At 42.6% G+C, this 27,695-nt stretch overlaps 1 protein-coding gene across 1 annotated transcript in view; it reads right to left on the reverse strand.

Annotated features, from left to right (window-relative positions):
• Positions 1-27,695, reverse strand: part of LOC146829236 (sodium- and chloride-dependent neutral and basic amino acid transporter B(0+)-like) — a 393,036-nt gene that overhangs the window by 163,913 nt on the left and 201,428 nt on the right. Inside the window, exon 9 of the mRNA XM_085607866.1 lies at positions 11,261-11,386. Within this exon, the coding sequence (XP_085463992.1) occupies positions 11,261-11,386 (126 nt within the window). The remainder of the gene's footprint in view (positions 1-11,260; positions 11,387-27,695) is intronic.

Here is a 27,695-nt window from a genome sequence, read left to right on the forward strand (position 1 = left end):
CAGATGCATTATTTTCCAAGAATGTTACTTTTTGACAACTTTAATCATATGATTATATTTACACATTTCTAACATCCTAAAAGCATTTGTTTCTAATTTTAGATCATCTTCATTCAACCATTTACAGGTATTATATTTAAGCTTTGTAGGGACAAAATAGCTTGGTGCCGCTTTCTCTAAAAATCTCGCAAAAGCTAATGTTAACATATTCAATCTTTCCAGTCTGCTTCTGTGCTAGAGTAGGTTAGATTACCGCTAGTAATTACAGTTGCTTTCACTACATTTTCTGCCAATTTATTTGCCTGTATATGTCTCCAATTACGAGAAGTTAATTTGAATGATCGAGTTTTTTTTGTTTTCTTACAGAATCCTATGTAAAATATTACGTTAAGAAAAATGTTTGAACTACAAAACAAAAAGGTCATCAACCACTACTTAACTAGAAGTATAAACAAGCATTGTCAAAGCCATTTGGTCTGACTTTAATGTGCTAAATCCTAAAAACTGCATTTGTAAATGCCTTTATTGGCATCGGTTAGATCATTAAAGCAAGACCCGTTGATTCTGGTAAAGGTTTGTAGTTAAAAAGACAGAAATAAGGAAAACAAAGGGTAAAAGTTGGGTAAAGGAAAATTTTGGGACAGTTAATACAACGTAAAAAACAACAGAAAATAACTAGACAAAAGGAGAAGAGAAGAAAGACGGGGTAAAACAATGCAAAAACAGAAAATCTGAGTGAGAAAAAACAGGGAACAACAAGAACAAAGTGACAAAGTGTAAGTCACAAATGGAAACGGTGTGAAAGGCAGACAGGAGCATAAGACACTGTTTAGTAAGGGATCACAAAAGATTTTTTTCATACACTTTCCAAGACCTCCCTGTTGGAAAGGTACAACGCTTATTGACTGTTGTGATTTATGTGCAGTATTAACCAAGGTAATCTATTTTCAAAACAAACCTTGATGCTTAGGGTTTAACTGTGACAGAAAGGCTGTGGCCACCCAGTTACATTTGGAGGATGTTGTTACTGATTCTGATTCAATTTTGTGCTGCTTGCAAATGGTCATTTACATGCCGGTGTACGTACTTCTACTGATAACGTTTTACAGTTACAGGAACATGCCAGGGGTAGCGGAAGTGACATCGCTTACCCTTTGACATTAATGACATCACAGGAAGTGACATCATATCACCCTTTACCTTATTTTTTTCCAGGAAAGAAAGTTCCGCGCATCACACTCTCTTATACCCCCTTACACTCATTCCTATTTATTCTCACTCACTCACTTGTATTCACTGTTAATCTCACTCACACTTACTGACACTTGGGCCCCAGTTTACTAACGCTTTGCACTGTGTCTGTGTTACTATTGTGTTAAGGTGGAAGTTAATATCCAACACAAATCCTGAATTGCATTGGTTAGTATCTCAAAGTAACGCAAAATTGCCCTGTGCCGTACTTTGCATTATTTTGAGTCATATGGGCGTACCATGGGAGGTGAATGGGAGTTCACATGCAACCATCCATGGGTTTTGATGCAAATCCCCATCTACAAACATTGGTAGTGAGGAATTTGTCTCCTCGAAGCAGACATAATGAGGAGAAATGTTTTACTTTATCCTCGTTTTCCAACTTTGCACGTGTGCTACATTGTACACATATCCTGAGGGTCCACTGAGGAATGATACAGGAATGGTATCTGGAGTTAAATATCCAGTTCCCCCGATTACACTTAGTTTTGCCCTGTACCTTCAGCAACAGAAATCTCTGGGTGAACAACTATAGATCTGTGGTGTGTAATGCTAGAGGCACTCTTGTGGTCTGACACCACGTAATGACATTTGACTACCATTATTTTAATTGACTTTGGTGTGTTATTTTATCCTAGCCGGAATGTACGACGTCCTAAATATGCCTTGTTTCTTTTAAAGGTTTTCTTTCTTGTCATCTTGCAGTCTTAAAATGGGAGCTGTCACAGAGTAGAACAGCCTTGCCAAGAACAGAACGTGTGGGATGTGCATTTGAAAGCATGAGAGAGAGAGAGAGAGAGAGAGAGGTGTGGAATGTACTTTTTGGTCTTAAAGTGCAGTGTTATGAGCAGTGGTGCACAAATGTGCACTGTGTTGTACATTGAGAGATGAAGTATGTGATGCTATAAGCAGTGGTGCACAAATGTGCAATATGTTGTACATTGGAAAATATTATTGAGTTCTTACTATTGGCTTTGACATGGCCTCCTGAATTCTGAGTCTGCCTTGTTTGAGGTGTTTTCTGCGCGCACAGCCAGGCTTGCAAGTTGTTTGGGTTAATCACGTTCAAAGATTATTTTTGTGAGAGATTGTTTAATGTACCCTGGAAGGCTTTCCTGAGCTTCATCAAGGTAAAGGCTGGAACATGCGAGAATGTAGAGGGAATGTGGGAACTCCTTCCTGCGTGGAAGGTTTGCAGTTCCAGTAAGTTTCCTTGGAGCAGAGGGGAGGACTCTTGAACCTTCTAGTGTGTATTTTGAGACTATAAAGCTGAGGATTGTTGACAGCCAAGTTTGGGAGCTCACTTACAGAGTAGACGTACTGCTGTAAGACAAACGGAACCTGTGTCCCAGTCGAGTGTCCAAGCCCAGCTGTGAAGGGGCCCCCCCAGCTTGAATTGGCAAGAATGTCGAGTGAACGAGCGGGTAAGGTGACTTGTTTCTGACTAGTGCCATTGTGATGCATGGTTCCAGTGGCTGTGGTCATTTGAGGTGTTTTCTTTGTGATGTGTAAATGGATCAGAGTGCACATCCAAAGTAGTTATTTGATGTATCTAGTGTATATATATCTTTCTTATCTCTTGCAGGACGTCCAATATATTTGCTTGAGTCTTAGCTCATATTATTTGCTGTTCGTTTATTCATTAGTACTACCCATGCATTTAACTGTTGCTTTTACCAAGTGTGTTATTATTGCTTGCATATAAATATGTATCTCTATATACATTTAATTTGGCTTCTGGGAAAGCTTTTCTGTTAGAGAGCATTCCATAAATAAACCCCAAGCCTTATTCCAAACAGAGAGTCTTTGCATTTTGTAAAGTAAACCCTTTCATTGGTGTTGTTGTGTTTTACGTTTTGCTTCACCGTGTTTGAGTCACCTTGTGGGAGATTCTGTATTATCTGAAAGGTGGAGCAAGAAAGTGGTCTTCCTCTTTATTTTGCAATTCTGATGGGGCAGTAACTACTGTTAACGGCTCTGTCGGAAATACATGGGTACTTATAATGAGTGCCTAAAAGGTTTTGGGTGTCTTTCTGTTTCTATGTTCTTCCAAGTTTTGCAATGGCTGTTGCTAGCTAAATGTGCGTGAAGATTCTTTTGCTGCAGCTGCTGTGAGATTCCATGGAATTGCATTTACATATTATGACTTTGTTGCTGTAGCATTCCCTTCTGAGATATAGCAATCAACCAATCAATCAGTGCTTGCTAAGCGTGGCTACTCACCCATGAGGGTCTCAAGGCTCTGGGGGGAGGCGAGTGGAGAAGAAGGGGTTTCAGGTCCGACTGAGCACTATAGTTCATTTGAAGAGCCAGGTTTTGAGATTCTCCCTGAATTGTGTCAGAGACGGGGTCAGCCTGAGGTGAAAAGGAGTGGCTTTTCAGGGTTTGGTGGCAAGGTAGGAGAAAGATCTTCCTCTGGTCCTGGTCTGGTGGATCTGAGGGACGATGGCAAAGGCCACTTGGGAAGAGCGGAGGTGTCCAGTGGGTGCATGGAATGAGAGGCGGTGGTTCAGATATGCTGGTACGGGATCTTGGAGGGCTTTGTAGGCGTGTGTGAGGAGCGTGAAAGTGACTCTTTCATTGACTGGGAGACTGTGGAGTTCTCGTAGGTGTTTGGAGATGTGACTGCAGTGGGGAAGGTTGAGGACCAGTCTGGCTGAGGCGTTCTGAAGTTTTCTGAGGAGTTTCTGGGTAGTGCCTGAGTAGAGTGCGTTTCTGTAGTCAGATCTGCTGCTGATGAGTGCATGGGTGACTGTCTTCCCAGCCTCAGTGAGGAGCCATCTGAAGGTTTTCCGAAGCAGGCGAAGGGTGTGGAAGCATAATGAGGTGACGCGTTGATCCATGGTGAGCGAAGAATCCAGTATGATGCAGAGGTTTCATGCGTGGTCAGTGAGTGTTGGGGGGTTCCTATCTTGGCAGGCTACCAGAAGTCATCCCAAGCAGAGGTGTAGGGCCCCAGGATGAGGACTTTGGCCTTGTCTGAGTTGAGCTTCAGGCAGCTGTCTCTCAATAGGTGGCAACCGCCTTCATCCCGTTGTGAAAGACATTTATTTTCCTTGCTTTTCTTCTGGCGGCACGTATCTTCTGCCATGCCACTTCCTGTCTTTTAGTGGATATGGGTCCCATTACTTTTACTTTAAGTGCCCTTTAGACCACTCTGAGGTTTCAGCACGTGCAGCGTTGCACTGGTTGGTCTTAGAGGGTGCAGATCTGGCATGGTTTCCTTCAATAGACTTGAAAATATTATATTCTTTTTTTTATTAAAATGTATCACGTAGATGCTGATTTTAATGGATTTTGTTATAGTGGGCAGTGTGCACTTCTGGTATTATGTGCAGGACTTCATGACTTTCCCATTTCTGTGCACATGATTACAGATTTAGTCCTGCCCTGGCAGATCCTGCCCTGGCAGAAGGCTTGACAAAGCTACGCTTGTGCCTAAAGACCTGAGTCTGCAGTTGCAGATCAGTGGCCCTTGTATGATTCATCAGATCACAAAGGTCTATAAAAAAAAAATTGTATTTCACTGTTCTTGCTGATTAAATAGTCGCATGTTGTATTTTGTTTGAGCATTTTATTTTCCTACTAGCCAGCTGACTTGAAGATGTGTTGTCCTCTAGTATTAGGTGCTATTTGTTTCTTTGCTTGCCTCAATACTCTGATATAGGAAGCACTCTCCTTTCTGCACAGTTATTGCAAGTTTTTTCTTTTTCCCTTTTTTTTCGAACAGTCACATATTGTCTGGGGTACTGTTTTGTTATATAATACCTATTTTTCACGTGGGCAATCAAGTGGTAGAAAATACTTGTTTTGCTCCAGATTTTCAATTTTCTCCGTGCTTCTGCAATGTTTGCTTCTAGAGAGAGTTGTCTTTGCTGTGCATGTTTAGCTTTTATCTAGTTTTATTAACCTCATTATTTTCTAGGCGAGCTTGTCAGTCTGATCATTCCAGGTTGCTTTGCAGCTTGACAATCATATCTTAATTGTGCGAGATTTATCTTATAAATCTTTTGTTCAATCCTGAGTTGTTCAGATTGCAGATGATCCTTGACCTGCTGATATTGTACCTCTGTTTAATTTCCTTCTGTATGGACTATTTGATTTTTCCTCATAATTGTGGTGTTTTGCAGACTTTATGAAGTCCTTATCTTGACACCAAGTTCTTCTTTGGCACCACTGCTGGGAGAATTGCATCTCCCCTCAAGTGGGGTTTTTACTGGCCCTGCCCAATGTGACTGTGGACTAGAATTGTGACCATCTAATAGATTACACCACGTTTTTCTTGCAACTGGCTTCTGCATGCATGCCTTTCAAGCAAGGTTGTCTGCATGTGTTTAAATTTGTGGCAAACTTCATTAAAAGTCTGGATCAGGAAATAGAAGACAGATGAATTCCGGAACAGCTAGAACAAGGACTGCCATTGCACCGTCTACACCTTCATTATGATTCCAACAGTTCTGATGCCGGACAGGATCAGAGAGTAGATATTTGTCTGATAGTCCATTGTTGGACAACCCAGGCATGATTTTAAATTCAACTTACGTATCTTGCAGATTTTACAATCCTTCTTCCCAACACTCCTTTGCGTCTCAGGCCAAGGAGCAGTGATCATCATAATAGATTTGTCACAGTGGTCTGAAGCTACTGAGTTTTCTCAAGATTTTTGACAAGACCTTTTTAATATCCACCCTGGCCAGATGGTTTACAGTGGTCATACACACGGCCTTTACAGATAACACATATTTCGGAGCACATTCAGCAAGAGTGGTCATAGCTTCAAACGCATTTGAGGTAGATGTTTGACTGTAAGGCATATCGAAAGCTGTAGATGGTTGCAGCAGGTCAACGTTTAAGGAATTCTATTTTAAACCTAATTATTATGTGTGTGTTCGGAGTTTACTTAGCAGCACTCCTGCCCATCTGGCCACTAAACTCACAATCTCTGCCGGCTGTTGGCGCACCCACAGCCAGGACACTACAATATTGGAGGTGAAGACGTGCAACAAAGCAAAGACAAGCTGACAGGTCCTTTCCATCTCTGCGTTCTGTGTACCCACTGTTCTATCCTCACTCCAGTTTAGGAAGAAGCAGAAGACACATCTCTTTAAAAGACGCTACATAAAGCAGTGACAGTGTACTGTTTCTCTTAAGAATCAGTCCATGTTCCAATCTCATGTTAACTGTGAATTTGTCTTGGAGCCTGTACAGTGCTTCTCTGCTGTTTGGCTAAGTTTGCTTTATATTAATGAATACCTCATCTATACATTCATAAAAGCTTTAAACAAGAACAATACAGGTCATTGATTTTTTCATTGCTGCACACAGCCACAGAGAAAAGTATAATTCTTCCAATGGCATGGTGATTTATATGTGTGGTTCTTATTAAATGTGTGTGGTGTAATATGCAATATTTAATTACTATGATGCAAAAGGAGTAAGATTGAGAGTATGAAGTCTTGTAGAATCCCTCCAGGAATGTTAATGAGTTTTTTTATTAGAATTGTTTCTAGGAATGGATACCAAGACACTGTGGTAGCACTAGGAGGTTCGTGTAAAATTGGTCTATGGTTGCCCAGTTGGCAGAATTAGTTTGTTGATTTGGAAGGAAAGAAGGGGAAAAGGAAGTGGCAGCGCTGGTTTGGTTGATCTTGGGATTAAATTCACACTTGAACCCCAGTTTGCACGTGCGTAGTAGCCCCTCTTGATATCTCATAATGGTGAATGTGATAAGAAAAAACGCTTTAGTATAATATTCAGTATTATGGTCCTGATTATGAGCTGGGTGTTGAACTTTTATTTCTTCAAGCAGAAGTTGTGTAATAGCTATCACACCCGCTGTTTTCCTTTGACAGGTTTGTGTACGTTAAACGTGCTGAAAATTATCAGAGGAAAATGACTGGAAAAAGGCAAAACCAGTTAAATTCAGTGGGATAAACAGTGACTGTCCATATCTGCCAAGCCTCATTCCCAAGTGGAAAACTTGTAGTAGGAAGAATTTAATAAACGTGGTAATTAACTTTCAATTTGATAACAATTACTTTCCGTGTGAGGTAAATACCCCCCCCAGGTCTGGCCCAGGCAGCCTGGGCCTAGAATCTTGATGTATAGGTAGCTACAGTAGAAAATCAGTATTACACAAAAAGAGTGCCTAGGTGAAAGCAAAGGAGTCAAGCGCCAAAACTGCTGATGGGAGAAAAGAAGTTAAAACAACTCCACGTGATAACTCTCAGTCAGTGGAATAAATGAACTGTGCTTCACATACGTATCAAGCAGCGTATCATCAATGCGCATGTCCTTGCCATAGCGGAGATCAAGCAGCAATGCTTCATTTAAATGCAAATTTGAAAAACACATCCGTAATCCTCTGCAAATGCGTTAAAGGCATAGCACAGTTAAGCATAAATATATGACCTCTCCTGCATTTTGTTTGACTGACAATTGAGTTTAACATTAAGAGTAAAATGATGCCAAAGGTTTGCATTGTTTGTAACACTGTACCTTTAATGCGTTTTCAAAAATAAAAAATAGACTCAAACAAACCAAATATGTTCCTTCTTTTTACTTTCCAAAAATGGCTCCATGAAGCATGTTCATAAGGTCCTGCGACAGTCGCCAATTACCTGGGATTATCCTATTTGTACACTAAATTTCCCTTTGGGCACTTCACTTTTTCTAGATAGTGAGCGCAGTCTGTCAGCTTTACTGTAGGAGGTGGTAGAGGTTGAAAACTCAGATAGAGCATACCAGTAAATAACACTCAATTAATTCAGGGGCGCATTTCCGGGAATTGTGGCGCAGGGTAGTGCAGCAAGTTACCCTGCTGCGCTGCGCTGGTCTGCACCACAGGGAAAGGACAGGATGCGCCGCATTTGTCCAATATGGCACATTCCTGTCCTTTTCCCCCAGTGCTGGTGCTGTTTTGGCAGCCTAGCACCAATGCAGGTATCCTTGCACCATGGTACAAGGGGGCCTGTGTTGTAGGCAGGTTTTTTTGTGCAGGAAGGGCTACCTTTCCTTCCAGCACAAAAACAATCCATACATAGAGGAAAAAACGAGGAGAAATAAACGTATTTCTCCTCGTTATGCCTCACCTGGGGAGGGGTATCTTTTTGGTGCATTTCCAGGTTTACCAGGTTTGGTAAATCTAGGAATGCACCCAAAAACATTGGATTTGCATGGGAACATCCAACGGAACACCCCCACCCCCTCAATTCCTCCCTTGCGCAGAGCAATGCAACCCGGCGATTTGCGCTACGTTGCATAACTCCATATTTTTGAAGGGATTTAAAACCACGCAAAGTGGCTTTGTGTGACTTCATAAATATGACTTAGTAGTTTGTGTCATGCATGTACCACGTTGTGTGGTGCAAGCAAGAGGCAAAGCCCTCATATTTATGCCCCTCAGTATCTAGTCAGTGATTTAACTTTAAAAAGGAAATTTACTTTTTACAGGTAGGAATTGGAACAGTTAAAATTAGGATCTACAATGGTAACCAGACTGTGTCAGCAACTTGCAGAGTTTAGATGACTCTAAAGATTTTGATAGCTCAGATGTGCTGAGCCCTAGATTTGTCTCATAGTTAGCCCAATGGGTAAACTAACCTGGGATGACTCTGGGATCTTCGTAAATAATTCAGTGTCTATTTCTGTGTGACGACTTTGCCTTGCTGGTTTTTCAGGCTTGTGTAAGGGGTCTTGTTGAGGAACATTTGGTCCATGGCTGAACATTTAGCTGATGAGTTGCCAGCACAAAAATCAATACAGTTTAAAAATCCCAAGGTCTTAAAACTTGTGAAGACCTTTTACAAGTAAAACAACAAAGACCCCACCCAAAGGGATTCACTGATATCATGTATGGTATTACTGAGTTCCAGTTTCCAAGTCATTGGTGACAGGTGGCCTGGTGTTCAATGTCTGGGTAAGGCATAGTTCCTGCTTTCGGAGTCTAGACATAAATTTAGGGCCCAACCATTTTCTTTCTTGTTCATAGGGGCAGATGAAGTAGAATTACAGTATCTGTCATAGAGTCCACGGAGTACATACAATTTAGGAGCCTATATCCTGAAATCCATCCATTGTGGTTGAACATTTACTGTGGTGGATGCACCCACAGGACCCCGAGAGCCCACTGACGGCAATGGATTCACCAGTCACAACAAAAATAAAAATGTCTAATGAAAATATTTTGTGCTGAAGAGCGGAGGAAAGCCACCAGAAAAAGGGGGACCACATATAATGTTTATGGACATAACAACATTCTGTTGTACTATTATTTTAATGCTTCTAATCTTTTTTTATTTGTTTTAACTAGAAAAGTTTCAAACATACATAGCTGTAAAAATAAGATATTCAAATGCCTTGTACACATTTATTAGCTCAGATACATCATTAAAACAAATCAATTCAAACACAGTAATAATTTATCACATAATTTCAGTAGAGTAACGAGGAATAAGTGTGCCGAGTCAATCTATTGCAGAGTCCCAAATTCTTTTGAGTTTACGGCAACGTGGATCGTTTTGATTATTTGATATTTCCAACAGTGGCGTAGGAAGGGGGGTGCAGTGGGTGCCGGCCGCCCCGGGTGTCATCACTGAGGTGGGGTGACAAAATCGCAAATATATGAGTTTCAAACACATCCTTTTGCCATTTTGTCAAACCGGGGGTGACAAGAAATGTTCAGCACCGGGTACCACCTGACCTTGCTACGCCACTGATTTCTAAACCACAAAGAGATATGAATGCTATCTACCAGGCTTTAAAATCCGGGGCTTCCTCTTGTAACCAGGCACGTGCAACACCTAATCTTGCAACAGTAATAGCAAAAAAGATGATCCCTGACTTAAAATTCAGATTCTGACAGAGTGACCTTTAAGTATCAACTTAGGTTCCCAGAGAATATTAATCTTCTTTAAATAATTGAATTGGGAGTGCACGTCAGTCCAATAAGGCAAAGTAATAGGACACAAAGCATATATATGGGTCATATCTGCTTCTGTACAGTGGCAACTAAAAAAATGTGGATGTTTCTTTAAGGCCCCATTTGTTCAGTCTATATATGATGTGTAACATAAAATATTATAGTATTTTAAAATGATTGCTTCTGGCGCAAGAGACATTAAGAATAGATTGGGCTATCTGGTTATCTCGTGGAAGCCTAGTTTTCCATAAAAACGTTTCTCCTTACGGGATCGCTTTACATATACTAGACGGTCATAATTGATCTCATTTGTCCACATAATATTCAATATGATTTTCCAAAGTTTTAGGTGTTTCTAACACCAAATGGCACCTGGCAAAAGGTTTATTTTGCGAGGTCGAATTTGCAGTTTTAAAATTGCCCACTCAGGCTGCAAGGACAGGCCTGAAGATATGCCGTGCATTGTCAATTTAGTGTTGATACACTAGGTGCTGCAGTCCACTAGTGATATTTAACTTACAGGCCCTGAGTACACTAGGTACCATACACTAGGGAATAGGTAAATGTGACAGGTAGGAATTTTAATCAATTAGCACGTTTTTAGGGGTCAGATCACATGCACTGGGGCCCGGTGTGCAGGTTATCCAGTACACAGGGTCCAAAAACCAAAAGCTTCAGTTCAAAAACATAACGGTGATCATGCGAAAAGAGGCATTTTCACACATATATATTATGAAGTAACCCTTAAACGAATCTCAAATTCGCGAAATACTCTGTTAGCAGCTGTCTTTTTTCAGAAATGCACTTCCTATTAAATGTTTAAAACCGAAATTCTTTGCTACAGGCTTGTAGGGGCCTTGCATCTATTTGCAATGCTTCATATTCTAAAGAGAATGTCTTGCCTGGTCAGAATCATATATAGACGGTTTTCAAAGAGGCAGAAGCATTCACCGACGCACTTAACAAAAAAATCTAAATGAGTGTTCTTTTTTAACTTACATACGTTCTTGAAACCCTTGTCGCTATTCTTAAGGGATGACCACTTCTTTCAATTTACTAATTACACGTCATTAGAAATATATCACTTACCTATTGTAGCAAACTGGGAGTCGAGACCCAACGTGAAGAGCATAACGAAGAAAAGAATGGCCCAAAGTGTGGAAACTGGCAACTTGGTCAAAGCATCTGGATAAGCAACAAATGCTAATTCGAATCCTATTAAAGAAACAAGATGCAGCAAATCTTAATTATTTGCATATCTACATAATCCTTTGATTCTAAGCAAGTACCATAACAATATCTCGTGCTTTTGAATTGTTGTCAAAAGTAAAGACTGGGTCCAATTCTGAAAGGATGGTTGTAAAGCATACCAGTGATAAGAATATGGAATCTATTCTGCACCACATATCCAGACTAAATGTGTGTGTTTGTGTCCGCATACTGCATACATTTAACTCAGAATTCCTCTGAGTTAGTGCTTGAGTTGCAGACAGTTCAGTTCAGAGAAGCATTTGCAATGTAATCGGTCTCGCCTTTGGGATCTTATATGTATCTAACTATGCAGCACATTGGCCTGGGTGCTGAAACATCTACTGTTCTTTTTCATGGAGGGAAAGTAAGTGCCAAACTGCATGACACGCTAGGTATGGGAACACATGGAGAGAAATATTGCCTTTCAGCGGGAAATGGTATAGTCCAAAGCTCTGTTTTCAATATAAAATCAGGGCCCTCGGTGATCATATAACTGAAAGTACAAGATTTGAAAAAAATATTATTGTCTATGGGTGCTTGTGGAAGACAATTTCTATGTACTGGAATGTAGAGAATCCTAAAGTGATTCTGGTATTTTCCTGACCTCTGCTGGTCGTTTTCTATCAAGAAAGTTAGAGGCAGTTGCCAGAAAAATAAAAATAAAAAAGTCCCTCAGCAGAAAGCAATTCTGGCATTTCACTGACCTCTACTGGTTGTTTTATATTAAGACAGATATATAGAGGCAGTTGAACAGAAAAAAAGTCACTAAGCGGAAGCAGACAAGTCCTAGGGCTGATCGCCAGAGCCCACAAAGTACATACACACATAAGTATACACTAAAGTATCTACAAGAGGTCTCGAATGCTCGACTTCAAAAATTGCCTGCCTCATGTCTATAAACATTAGGTGGGCTGCAAAAGTTTGTTATTTTAAAAATTGGGTCGTGGTTCTTAAACGTTTGGGAAGCACTGGTACAATCCATGCTTTGGAGGGGATAGCACATTTACAAAATTGGTGTGATTTTGTAAGCCCTGGAGAATGCCATGGTGTTAAGGACAAGTAAGGTGAGGGATAAAAATCGTAACAGAAATCAGTTCAATAAGGCTGCAGAGATCAAATCAATAAATTTCTGCAAGGTGGTAGTAGGGTATGGAAACAGAATGTAGAATTAGTGTCCTATTAAGCTGGTCAGAGGTACCTTTTGTCAATGCCACAAGAATATTGGGAGTATACGATTCATAAAAACATTAAGAAGACCCACCGAAAACTAAATGGCCTTGTAGTCCATCCATGGAAGTGCTGACATTGGTTTGACAATAAGTGAGTGGAGGGATGAAAAAAATGTAAAGGCCGTCGTCATCATGAGAAATGACAAGTAAAATAAAGGGAATTACAAAAAGAAAAGGAGGATGGGTTTAACAGCGATACAGCTCAGCCACTCCAGCTTCCAGGTAGCTTTAGGGAAAATTAAAAAGGAGAACATTTAATCATCGTTAAAACTGAATTTAAGTAATAAAGCACCTGCATTCAAATGAGGATTAGAAATCATGATAATTAAAATGGCATTGGCCAAGCCCTCCGGCATATGAGAAAACAAAATAAGTGTCAAAAGGAAATTAAAACTGCGCAGCCTCTGCAAACTGAGAGATTGTTGTCTGCAAGTCAAAGCTGGGCATGCAGTGGCCAAAAACAAGCATCCGCAATTCCATTTTGGGGCCTCACAAGCTATGTTTAAAACTCCTTTTACATTAATTTTATGTAAATGTGTGTTATATGTGGGTATGCTGAAACTCGAGCAAGGTTTTGGCCCGGTAGACCGACCTTGGAGTCTAACAAAGCCACAGAATACCCTTGGTGCAGGGCAAGAGGATAGTAGTGAAAACCCTGTTTTAGGAAACTCCAGTGCTAATATCATAAGCATTTCACAAAGATTCACAGAGATCCACTAATTTTGAATTATACCCAAAAGCAAAGAAAATGAATAGGTAGATACTTCATTTCAGAAGACTACAATGTAAGCCGAAGAGCCTTCGTTGGAGTAGAGCAGAGCGTAACATGCCAAAAATTGGAAGATCTCCTATCCACAGTATTTAGAGTAGTACTGACATCCAGGGGTGGCACAGAGGGCCACACCCATTCAAGATCCCCCACCCCAAACCTTCAGGAGACCCTAATTTAGACCAAGGGCAATGAATATCTGGGAGATATGGGGGACTCAGAGAACTCTCAATACATTCTTTAGGAGACCCCATCATTTTGTGCTATGCCACTGTTGACATTAAGGCACTCTTAATACAATGGTTGGTACATCCACCACTTTTTGGCAGGTGTCAATAATCCACCCAGCTCTAAATAAGGAACTAAGGCCCTCATTGCGGGTTGCACACGATTCCAGATGCGGTGATACACTGGCCAGAATACCCAATAGCACAGGAATGCAGTAATTACTGGGTGCATTATTACTACAATTACAACAAAGGGGAGGGGGGACCAAGAGCGCATCAAGATCCAGCATACATGCTCCAAACTAATACTAGTAGTCTCATAGGTATGCTGTTCCTGTAGAAAAGAAATGTAACGTCTAGAGAAGTCCTAACAAGTCAAGTAGTGTGCGGACTCAAGGGGGGTGGTTCCAAAAGGGAACCATCCCCTTGACTCCGCACACCACTTGTTAGGACTTCTCTAGACGTTGCTTTTCTTTTCTACACGAACTGCATACCTATGAGCCTACTTGCAGTATTACCACAACTTAATGAGTTTAGGCAAGCCGAATGAGGAATAACAGTGGAAATTGGTTTTTGCACATCAATTTCTGCATGTTTTCTCTTAGTTCTAAGGACCTTTCCCCGATATTTTCCGACTGCTTTTTATTGTTAAAATATGCCCAAGGAAAAATCCAAAGGTGTGGATTTACACAGTGACTCGTAATTCCACTCGGGAGGTAACACTCGTTTCTGCCCCAGTTCAAATTTTAAAGGGAACTTGTGAGGGCCCATACAACATTTTTGGAGCCGACTACATGTATTAAAGTTCTAAAAATCACAGTAGGGCTCAATTATTGCAATGTGTGTGGTTTTTTTAGACCTACATTCATTTATCTCCTACAGAGCTGTTAAAAACATATCCATTAGAAAACGATAATCAGATGTTGCCGATATGTCTTGAAAAAAAAACAATCTGACTAACCAATACAAAATATGTAGCCCTAACTTATTTTGCGAGTACTATTTCCAATGCAAGCTTTTAATTTTAATCATCAGTCTTATCTGGGAGTATGTTATTATTATTTTTTTTTTAAACTAAGTTCATGCTTTAAAGATTTGGAGGCCTACGATCAAATGATTATGCTCCACTTTGGATCAAATTTAAGGAAAGCGAATGACTGCAGACTGTGCAATTCAGCAGTCCAGACCTTTATTCTCATGGTTATTAGTTTGCTGGTTAAACGGAGATCCCTGTTGAGAAAACAGCTACACGAAAAGGGTTTACTCTCCTGCAGACAGGCACCTATTCCGTGCCTGGATCCGAAAAATCTGCATCTAAACATTACTTTTACGAAGTTTATGATGCTGGTGGAAAACAGATTAGCGAAAGCAAGACAACAGGGGATTCAAGTCGGCTGAGATAGCCATTTGCATGAAATATTAATTCTTCATACGATTGGTTTTAATGCTTTATGATGTAATGTCTTATCAAGCTATTGTTGTCTGCTGTTGCTATTTAATTAGCGTTAACTTCTCCAAATGATGGCTTTTACTGCTTTTTAGTCATTGTCCGATGAAATGTTTTATTAAGTCACTGCTGTCCCGCTGTTGCTGCATTCATTTTCGTTAAGCCTGGGCAAAGCACTACGCTACGCTCGCGTAGTTTGCGAAGTTTGCGCTACTTCGCACTACATGAATTGCACGTAGCACAGTGCAAACATGCGTAGCGTAGCATTGCGTAGTGCAGCGATCATTTTTTGCTTGCTCGCGGTCCTCAACATCAAGTTGGCGACCGTGAGCAAGCAAAGTGACATCCCGGCGAGACTTTTTCCTTGTTCGCGATCAGCAACATCAAGTTGCCGATCGCGAGCATGGAAAATTAACATCCCGGCGAGATTCTCAACGCGAGGAGGTCAGGTTTCTCATTGCGAGTGGTCGCGTATGAGAAACTACCAGTCCACGTTGAGAAATCTGCCGCTCGAGTAAAAATCTACCCGAGCAGCAGAAAACTACAGCTCGCACTGTGCAAGATGCCGTTTTCAATGATTGCACAGTGCCGGATACTTGTCCGCACTGTGCAATAATTGAAACTGACATCTTGCACAGTGCGAACAGGGTACTACGCAGTTCGCGAAGTGCTTTGTGTAGCTCGCGTAGTGCGAAGTGCACTTTGCGTAGCTTTGCGTAGTGCAACTTCGCGAACTACGCCCAGGGTTAATTTTTGTTAGTGTTTTGTACTCTAAGAGGTAGAAGGTGAACTGGACATTTTTTGCTCCGTATGGAATCTGCCTTTTATTGTGAAGTCATTTTAACCTGAATTTTTTTTACATCACACAGGTTGCTGTTGGTCAGATGATAATTTATTTAACTGTTGCGGTTTTGACACATTTTAGTGTTCTGTAATATTACACTCAAATGTTTTTTTATTAACCATATGAATAAAGTTATTATTTTTATCGTTTTATTGAGAGATGGGTGTTTTGCCTCGAGTAAAACCTAAATGGAGAGTGCCAATAAGTGTTTTTTTGGGTTTTATAGTGCACAGGAAACACTACATGTAAAGCAAAAACCAAACAAAGCAACCTCCATGTTTGACGGTTTTATCCAGTAATTAGTATATATGGGAGAGGACAGGCTTTCCTCGTGGGACAGTGGCATCAAGGAATTGCTCAAAAAGGAAGCAAGCGCCTGCTTCTCTCATTATTAACCCTGGGAGTAGTTCGCGTAGTAGCGCTACGCGTAGCTACATGAAGTGCACTTCGCACTACGCGAGCTACGTGAACTGCGTAGTGCGGTAGGAAATGCTGTTTGCGATGATTGCACAGTGCCGGATGCTTGTCCGCACTGTGCAATCATTGCAAACGGCATATTGCACAGTGCAAGCGGTCGTTTTCTGCCGCTTGAGTAGATTTGTACTTGAGCAGCAGCACTGGTGGTTTTTCATCGCGAGCGGTCGCGAGCATACGTGACCACTAGCAATGAGAAACCTGACCTCCCCGCGTTGAGAATCTCGCCGGGAGGTTTATTTTCCACGCTCGCGATCGGCAACTTGACGTTGCTGATCGCGAATGAGGAAAAAGTCTCGCTGGGATGTCATTTTGTTCGCTCGCGGTCGCCAACTACAGTTGAGGTCCGCGAGCAAGCAAAAAATGTTTGCACTGTGCTACGTGCAATCCGCGTAGTGTGAAGTAGCGCAAACTTCACAAACTACGCGAGTGTAGCTTAGTGCTTTGCCCAGGGTTACTCATAATGTATTCATCACTAGTCATCACATCTGGCGGAGAAAATCCTATTTCCTGTGCCATTCAGGAGACTCGGAAACCCGGGGTTTCGGTGATTGCTGCCACACTTTTCCCATGGCCTCCTCACCCCTTATCCTCCCCCGGCCCCTCCCCCGCCGGTTTGCATTGTTTATCATCTGTTCGCCCCTGCCCAAGTCTGCTGTTAGATGTGCACTGGTCTAGTCTCTAATCATGTTGTTGGCCTTTGATAGTCTGCCTAATTCACCAACCTATAAAATATAAATCAACAACAAGAGAGGGAGGGAAGCTACTGGAGCCACTCCTAATCCCCCTGGATTATATGAATCAAACAACAGAAGAGTGAATCCTGAATTCAGAATGAACTAGCTAAAGAAAAGTGCTCACTGTGTTTTAAAAGAACCCTCACTCACCAACCTAGTTGGTGACATGCTTCATCATTGGGTTCCCACCAGAGAGGCCGACCATGGGGGTATGTTTCAAAATCAATACCAACAGCATCAGTTCCCAGTTATGGGTTGGAACCCTCCTTTCATGCCAGTCCCTCAATACCCTCAAAACATGTACCGTCCTCCGGAGAGGTCGGGGGAAAAGGAGAGGGACAAACCAGGTACACTGGGACCAAGACGAGGCTGTGGGGAACAACACACGGAGCAAATCCGGAGTCCAACAAGCGGGCCCCAGTAATCAGAGACATTAGTTAACAATCTTTCTTCACTGGTTCTGACCGAAAAAGAATACACAGTGCTGGAAAAGGGCCTAGGTTTTGTGCCGACGGCACGCCTCGACCGTTTCCGTCTTCATTGTGAATTGGCAGAATTTTTCAGAAAGCTTAAATTAAAATCTTTTTTTGAAAAACAGCAATCTAGTGACCCCCTAACAGACACCAATGTTACAGGATTACGCCTTAAATCCACATTTACACCTCCACCCCACACTGTCCCAGCAGAATTACTTGCCTTTAAACAGGCAGTCTTCAATGACGTAGAATCCTTCGAGGAGGCAGACGTATTTAAAAATATGAGTGGTAGCGAATTTGAGGCATTAAAATCTCTCCAGTCCAACTCTAAGATCGTCATAAAACCAGCAGATAAGGGTGGTGGGGTGGTCATCCAGGACACTGCATATTACGACACTGGGTGCAGACATCTCCTTAACGACCAGAAAAATTACACACCTTTACCAGCTGACCCCTCCACAGATTTCAGAACAACCATTTTCACTTTAGTTGAGGAAGCTGAAGCAAACGAACACCTAAGCCGACGTGAAGCAGACTTCCTCACAAAGGTGAGGACACCATCCCCTACTTTTTTACCCTACCCAAAACCCACAAGAACAGAACCCCCCGCCAGGTCGCCCAATTGTCTTGGGCATTGGTTCACTTTTGGAACCGCTCTCCAAATACTGTGACTTCTTTCTAAAACCCCTGATTCAGGCAACTTCCACCTACCTAAAAGACACAAAGAGCCTGTTGACACTTCTCCAAGATGTTAGGGTGGACCAGGATCCCACCTTCTTGGTCTCCCTAGACATCGAGAGTCTGTACACGAGTATACCCCAGGACGACACCATTAGGGTTATCAGTGAGGCTTTAGAAGCCAGTACTTGGGATTTCGAGACACCCAGACAATTTATTGTCGAGTGTGCCACCTTGGCCCTCAAGAGAAACTTCTTTGAATACAAAGGAAGCCTTTTTTTGCAAACCACAGGTACTTCTATGGGCAGTACTTTTGCTCCTAGTGTGGCTGGCCTTTATGTTTATGATTTTGAAAAAAGATACATCTTGGCCGCTAACAACCCTTTTGCGTCCTATATATCTTTTTCGAAAAGATATATAGATGACGTCCTAGTGATTTGGCAAGGACCTGAGGGTCATCTTTTGGAGTTCTTTGAATGGATCAACGGTTGTGATCCAAACCTCAAGTTCACTTATGCCTTTGACATGAACGAAATGATCTTCCTAGACCTGGTCATCACAAAATCAGAGGGCAAATTGATTACAAAAACTCATTATAAACCAACCGCTAAACACAATCTCTTAGCTTTCTCCAGTTTCCACCCTAGACCGCTGAGAGAGAATCTTCCTTTTGGACAGTACCTTCGCCTAAGATGCAATTGCAGCAGGTTGGAAGATTTCCGTTTACAAGCAGCGGGCCTGACCGAGAAACTCCAAAAACAAGGCTATCCTGAGAAGATCCTCAAAAAAAGCTGCAAAAGGGCGAGGAACCAGCATAGAGAAGCTTTACTCGAAGAAAAACCAAAACCCACGGAGGACATTCCACTCACATGTGTCACCAAGTATAGTACTGCATCTAATGCAGTGACAAGGTCAATCCGCAAGCATTGGCGTATTTTGGAAAGCAACAACATCAAATGGGAGAAACCACTTTTTTCTTTCAAAAAAGCAAGGAGAATAAAAGATGCCCTGGTCCACACGAGATCCAGGCTTGCAGTGAATGACAATACTCCCTCTGTCCTCGTTTCTTTGGGCCTCCCAAAAGTAACAGGGCATTTCCCCTGTGGTTCTTGCAGTGTGTGCCACTTGACCACAGCCTCTAAGACCCTCGACCTGGAACCCGGTAAAATCTGGGTTCAACGCGCACATACCAACTGCAATTCGTCCAACTTGGTCTATCTCCTAACCTGCCCTTGCGGTACCAGATATGTAGGTACGACTACACGTAAAATTAAGCAGCGGATTGTTGAACATCGAAGTAACATCCGTTGCAGAAAGAACGTAACCAAACTGACCGATCATTTCGCACAAATGAACCACACTGTGAACGACCTCCACTGGACTGTGATTGAACAAATCACACCAGGTAACAGATCAGCCAGCGTTCTTTTCGAGAAGGAACAAAGATGGATTTATCGTCTTTCAACTAACATACAAGGTTTTAATGATAACATCCCCTGGGGCTCAGTCCTAAGACATTAGACCCTCATTTACAAAGCCTTTTCCATTCATTGCAGGGGATATTCAATCCCCCTATCCACCACAGGTCACACACGACCTCTAACCTTCTGATGATTGTCTGCATGGGCATTGTGTAGCTTGAATAGTACAGCTCCCATTCCAATTTCTTTGCATACAATCTTTTTTATCCCTTTTTTGAGCAATTTGGGATTAATCCTTTTTCGGCAGCCCGCAATCATGGTGAAACGTGCATGTGTCATTGCACGCCCCCTTTTTCCTTCATGTTTCCCACTCGTACAGTTACAATTTAAATGCCTGTAGAAATCAATGGATATACATCAGTGTTTCTCAAAATAGATAATTTTTATTTTATACGCTGTCCATAATCCATGTTTTTTAGCCGTATTCTCCCCGCAGCGATTCTACGTCACTACGCTGAGGAGGCTTATTCACCCTTGTTCCGCACGCTGACCGATATGTTAGCATTCTAGCGATTCAGCCTCGGAAGCGGCTCCACGTCATCGCGTCAGCGTGCCCATATGAACACTCCCACCCAGTACCGTCCACTTCCTTTATGATACCTTCCCCGTATGAAGGTCATCACTATACGAGTCCTCTGAAGGGTCAAGACAGGTACCGGGCGGGCGGAAGACATTGACGAAGTAAGTGCCTCTGCCTATTGCACTCTCACGACTATAGCGGTAATTTTCACCTGGATCTAATTACTTTCCCTTCCCTTTTCCCTCTTGTGTACACAGTGTCTGACTACAAGTCCCGCCCCCTACCAGGACTCATGCCGTGAGGTGTACTAGTACTTCACGTAAGCCCCCAAGTAGCGTTTTCTTTGTAACTCAGTCTGTTTTATGTATGACAAGCCCTGCCTTTTTCCTTGTTTTTTGCGCAAAGTCTGCCTTCGCCAGTTCTACTCAGCCTACTTTACTGAGTATCTCCTGACGGCATCTGTCAATCGTTTTGTCCCAAACTCTGAACTAATTACATTACGATTGATTTCCACTGTTATTTCAATGTATTTGGGTATTTCTTCTGCATATACCTGCGAGAGTGCGATTCTTTGGGATGTGCGGTCAATATACTGACATCATTTTTACACAGTGACACTGCGAATCACTGTACGCTAGCACAATCATACCACTGTTTATGTGAGAGCACAATATATGGTATGCATGCGACTTTCTGGAGTACACACCAACGATTGAGGCATGCTCCTTGACCATTATTTGTGTTGTGAATTATTATGTTCGACTATCTCCTTTTCTTTGTCTCAACAGAAATTGCAGCTTTCAGAAGTCCTGATTGTCATTTAGAACCGTAAGTCTAAACAGTCCCAGACTCCACAGGTTAGGGTGCGCCTTAGCGTGCGTACACCGCCGTGGTAGTCCCCCCAGGTCCTGACGAATGCTTTGTTCACCCCTTTAGAAGCAGAAACATGTTGTCCTCTTTTCACTTAATCTAGGATGCAACTGGCCTATTATAACTAGTTCTTACGCTTCCAACACTTGCTTTTAACTGTGTCCAGTTTTCCATCATTAAAATTGTTTTTGGTTAAAATTGTGACACCTTTTTAAACTTCACTTTTCACATTATCATCACTTATTGCACTGTCTCCCCAGAAAAAAACAGCTCCGCTGTTGTTCAGGCGTCGCAGCACACCGGAGAGGCACTCGGCCTCTCTGGTGGGAACCCAATGATGAAGCATGTCACTAACTAGTTTGGTGAGTGAGGGTTCTTTTAAAACACAGTGAGCACTAGTTCATTCTGAATTCAGGATTCACTCTTCTGTTGTTTAATTCACTAACCTGTCAGCTGCTTACGAGAAAAATCCCTTACACACACTTCAAAAAAAGCAAGCAGAAGTTAATGCCTGCTTGTGCCCCGGGACTGCGTGCTAGTACAGGAGCACTGTAGTTGGTCCCTGCTTGTGCCCCCGGGGGCACTGTAAAGTGCATGCTATAACACAACAATGCCGAAGACACGCACTGCCTGGAAATTGAAAGGCAGGGATTGCGTGCGCGTGGCTGCTAGTTCCCGAGCAACGAGGCACAAGGGGGGGAGGGGGGCAACGAGAAGGCATCAGACTGCGGGAGGGGGTAGGGGGCACGGGAAGAAAGTATTCTGTGAAGTGAAGGGGCCAGTAGCCATGGAAGAATACAAATGACTGACATGGCTGTCATGGGGAGGGACTAACAAGCTTAAAACCATTTGGAAGGCATCATTTACAACCTAAGCCAATGAAGAGAGAGTGGGCGGAGCTTCCAAAAAGCTTCCACACTATAGTGTTTACTGCATGCCTTACAAAGCGATGGCAGCGCATTCGCGCTGCAACACTAGGTGAGACCTAAGCGAGGGGGGAGGGGGGCACGGGAAGAAAGCAGTCTGTGTAGTGAAGGGGCCAGTAGCCATGGAAGGATACAAATGGTTGTTATGGGGAGGGACTAACAAGCTTAAAACCAATCTGAAGGCAGCATTTATAACCTAAGCCAATGAAGAGAGAGTGGGCGGAGATTCCACGAAGCTTCCACACTATAGTGTATACTGCATGCCTCACAAAGCGATGGCATCACATTCGCGCTGCAACACTATCCAAGAACTAAAAAACAAATGAGCGTAGTTTAAGTCTCTCCACTTCTGAGCAGTGCTGTCTGAAATTCATGCTCACAAACACACAGTGTTGAGAGACTGGACCTCTCTGTCTATGTGCAATGCAATATTTCTGGCACATGTGAAATATTTGGTCTGTTACAATGGCAGCAGAGTAGAAGGTACATTATTTTGTTAACATGCACATCATCATAGCCTATGCTGAGTACACCGAGTTCAGGTGCACTGAGAATCTGAGAACATTCAGGTGAGTTCATCCAGGTGCAGTCAACAGGTTATGAAGATGTAAATTGCCTGGAAGGCAGCCTGATGCGGAACGCCACCGCAGTACACAGTATGTGCTGCGCTCTGCACCCTCATTGATCCCCACATAGTCAAGTTACTCTGTAAATGCCTAACTAATGCAATTTAGTGCTGTGAAACGAACACCAACACTAAAATGCATTAGTGTAACCCCTGATGCATGGTACTTGGCAGGACTGCTAGACTGGTGGTAAGTCAGAAGTTCCGGTCGACCACGATCGAACATGGGCCGGATACAGTGAGCAGGTTAGTCCAGCTAAAACAAAGATACAGTCTCAAAGTCTAGTGTGAACATACCAGATTGTTGTGGAGGAGGCCACGAGGAGCAGGGAGAATGTCACAGGTGGTCATCGCTGAAGCCCGAAGTGCAAACCTGGTGTTGAGAATGATCGTTGCTAGAGAGTGAAGATCCAGTCGCATATCTTGGACATTTGTTGCTGGAGCTTCACTTTGGTGGTCACAGTGGGCTGTCATTGCGGTAGCGCGAAGTGCAGATCTTGTGTTGCCAGTCATCGCTGGTGGTCGGGGTAGTGCAAAGAGTCGGGCACACCAGAACTCCACATTGGGGATCGTCATGTTGCAGAGTCTCAGCGCAAATGGGCCCCTTTGCAGACACAAAGAGAACAATACTTCAGGATTTCTCCTTATCTTGAAGAGCATTGCAGTCTTATACCAGCCAAGGGTCCAATACCTGGGGGCACCTCTTGGGTATCAGGGGCACACTCTAGCAGAGGACAGCAGAGCTCAGGTAGGTCCAGTTACAGGTCAAGTTGCAACAGGTCAGCTGCGCAGTTGCAGGGAGGCCTCTGGAGCCTGTTGTGTCAGTGTAGCTCAGAAATGGAGGTCAGTCAACTGACACATGGAGTCACTCAGGTAGGTAGGCCTCAAGCAGCAAGGACGTCCTCTGGTAGTATCAGGGCAGTCCTCTGGGAAACAAGGCAAGCCTCAATCAGCAGGGCAGTTCTCTGGGAGAATAAGGCAGTCCTTCTTCTGTAATGCCCACAGGTCTAGGAGCGCACAGAAGCGTTCTGAGGGTCCAGTATTTATACCTGGTGCCAGCCTTTGAAGTGGGGGTATTCCCTAGATTACCCCCTCATCTAGTTCTGGAAAGTTCTTTCTTCCCCTGCCAAGGGTCCAAGACGTCTAGGGTGACAACAGGCCAGTGTCAGGTTTCTTGGTGGATGTGCTGGAGGTAGCCCTTTGAAGTGTAAGTAGGACAGGGTACAGCTCCGCCCCCACCATCCTGGCAAGGTGGCCCATCCTGCCAACACTTAGTCCCCTTTTGTCTCACGGTCTGGAAGGAATACACAATGTCCATCAGCAGAACTATTCAGTCATGTGACACAGGACACTGGTAGCAGGCACCAAATGGCTAGGAGAATAAATGACCAACTTTCTAAAAGTGGTATTGTGTCTTAAAATCATTTGAGTGCAAATTTGACATCTCTATCTTCTCTCAGTCAAAGGTTAGATCTTATTAAACGTAATAAGGTAACTCAAAGATCTCTAATGTGAGACCAGCCTTAGAGAAGTAAAAAATGAATTTAGGAGTTTTTCAATACTGTGTGGTAAATAATTTAATTACCGGGACTTAATTTGATACAGAAACATAATAAAATAGCTCAGTAAATAAGAGGCAGAATCCGTGGTATTAGAGGTTCGGAATGGGCTTTATTCCAATGGTCGATTATAATCGGTTGCTCCAAGTTCCATCACCACGAAGGTTCAGGAAGTGAAGTACATACGTTATTGACAATCAATCACTTTTATACAATATGCATTACAGTGAAACAAATACAAGAGGCGTAACAATTGATAGTATGGATAATATATTCGTGCGTAGCAAAAATAGGCGTAACTGGGTGTGATTTAAAGAACGTCATCAGATGTGATGTCATAAGAGGGTGGTTCTATGAAAGAATTTCGCAATGTCAGCAGAAATACTTGGCAGAAATGCGCGCGCAGCAGCATGACGTGTAATTGACGTGCAACTAGGGGGTGAAGGGGACTTGACATTTAGCTCTACATGTGGCGACAGAAGTCTGGAGGGTCAAGTCAACCTAATCCCAAATCATATCTAACATCCTATGTTTAAAGAACTATGTTATCCAAAAGAGAGGTCTCTTCGAGTAGAATCTTATTCTATACTGACTATACTGACTGTTAGTGCGTGTACAAGCGTCTAAGTGTCTACACTAGATGCGAGGGCGGAAATCTTCCATAGTAATAGGGCTATGAATTACTTGCATAAAGACAGAGAAGCCGGGCCTTTGCTCGGTAGCTGGAAGAATGTTTACTTAAACTACTAGACAGGAATGCATCGGGCAGGGAACGGAGCAGATAATTTCGAAGGTGAAATACAGTTTTTGGCAGAGAATAGGCTGATGTCAGGCTTTGTGAGCCGCGCAGAGAAGGAGACAAAGTTCATGGTCACAGATGCAGGCTCAGACTGGAGCTTTCAGAGGCAGAAGGCAAGAAGAGTTCGATGACAAAGTCAGGGCCTACTTGCCTGGACTGTAAAATGGCATAAGTGAACCATATAAAGCCGGTGGCCTTTCATACTTAGGAATGGAATATCCGGCCTATTCATGGCGGATCTGACAGAGGACATGTTGACGGTGGACGCACATGTGTTTGCGTCTTCATAACTGGAACTGGAGGGAACATACATGTACTTGTGATTCATACATGGAACCGTTGGGGTCCAAGATAGGGGACATAACTGGTCAGAAAAATCCATATTTCCACATTCCCTCCTTGTCCCCTACTTGCCCGTTAAGAGATATCAATCTTCATCAATCCATTGATCTGTTCATATAGCATCATTTGTTCTTCTTTCTTCTTCCGTGATGAATGAAATCCTGGTGGTGGAATACACGATGTGGCACACAGACCACAGATCGCTGGTCCACATTGTAGACATAGACAGCAACTGAATAGTATGAGAAGGCCAATACCTAGGAAAGATAGGACCTTCCATCCAAAGGTAGATAATACACTCCAAAACCAACCGGACCAAGTCCAGGTGCCTGGGTTCTGGTGTATCTGGCTTACAATCTTATGAAGGCGAGTTATGGCTTTATATACAGATGGCGAATTTTCTGGTATGAAAATGCAACAGCTTGATCCGATGACCCTACAAGCTCCGCCCCTATCGGCCAGGATGACGTCAAGGACAAGACGATTTTGAAGCACAACAATCCGCATGGCAGACTGCTCTTCTGTTAAATTGCCTAAGGCGGAAATAGTTTCGTTCACTACTGCTTCAAGGGTTCTAGTTAATCTACGTATCAGCTTACTATTAGTAACGGTACCTATATAGGGAAAGAGACCTTTATTGAAATCTGTGTATTTTTCCCATGCTGTTTCAGTGTAATCGACTATTGGGAGATCTCTCCTTACTCTATTATATACTAAATGAGTATTTCTGTGATAATCAGGAGGAGCTAGGAAAACAGGTGGCAAAAGGAATCCAATATAGCAAGTACCATCCCAATCTAGAGGCAAACGTACATATGCCGTCTGACCACATATGAAATAAGAATGGCGGGAAGCTCTAAATGTAGACTTGCCTTGATCACTAAAGTCTACTACAGTGGTGCATCTACTGTGGCCCATGTGTATGGAACCATTCTTTCTTACACATAATTCACCTTTTACTGGAAATATTGACATAGCGGGCAAAATTGGAGTAGCTTCGGATTCAACATTTAGGATCATAAGATTAAGCGTAAAATTACCTAATCCATACACTTCATTTTCTAGATCAGTTCCTGTTCTCTGGGGAAGTCCCTCCTTGTTAGGGTAGCAGACCTTAAGCAAAACTAAGTTCAACTTTCCCCATACCCAGTTATCTTGATAAACTGCAGAATTTGAATCTAGGGAATTAATTAAACTAAACCATGCTCCACAGGAGCCGTTGTGTGTGAACGGGTATGGAAAGAGAGGTAGAATTCCTTTATAACTCTGATAGGGAGGGATTCGGCCACATATCCAACAATTTGTAGCATTGCTAATCTGATGGGAATGATGTAACATACTGATAAACGTGTTATTGCGCAGCGCAAATCTATAAGACAACTCAAGCGGAGGTAATTCACTAAAAGAATGTTCAGTAGTAATATTATAAACATGTCTAGAAATAGGATAATATATGTGCAACAATATACTTGCAGTAATTATTAAAAGACTTAAGAAAAACAAAATTAATAACGTCACTGTGCAATGACTACGCAGTGATTTACAGTACGCCTGTCGTTTCAACATTTTTCGGGTGTGGTTTCTATTCAGGTCCAAGGGATACATGTCAGAGACAATTCAACCGCTTCACCTTGGAGAGGACTTAAACAATCAAATTGCTTGACTGATTGAACCTGAGCTTTAGTTTATAATGTTCGGAATTACTCTTTTCAACAAAAGGAAGTTTTGAGTCAATGAGTGAAGACACACGAGGTGTGGTATTCACATCTGCTGGTAGTCCATGAAATTTCTTGATATGACTTGAATGAATCCAACCTTTTCTGCCCTCGATCTTCACGGCTGTCCTTGTGGTGAGCAAAACCAGCTGAGGCGACTTCCACCTAGGATCCAGCTGAGTCTTTCGATCAAAGTTCCTCACTAGGACCAGGTCGCCTGGAATTACGTCATGGGGCTTCACCTCAGTGTTGTCAGGAAAAGCTGCAGCTACCTGTGAACGACAAGATTGTAGTGCAGACATCAAGGAAGCCAAGTAATCTGTCAGCATATTACAGTCAATATCAGTTATTTTGCGTGGTATAGGCGTCCCCCACATATTTGGTGGTCTGCCGAAGATCACTTCATACGGGGATAGCCCTGTTCGAGAGTGTGCTACCATTCTTGTGTAAAAGAGTGCAACTGGTAATGCTACTACCCAGTCGACACCTTTCTCTCTGCATATTTTGGACAACCTAATTTTCAGAGTCTGATTATGTCTTTCTACGAGACCTGCT

Source organism: Triturus cristatus, chromosome 5_2 (assembly GCF_964204655.1).
Source record: "Triturus cristatus chromosome 5_2, aTriCri1.1, whole genome shotgun sequence".
Lineage (NCBI taxonomy): Eukaryota > Metazoa > Chordata > Amphibia > Caudata > Salamandridae > Triturus > Triturus cristatus.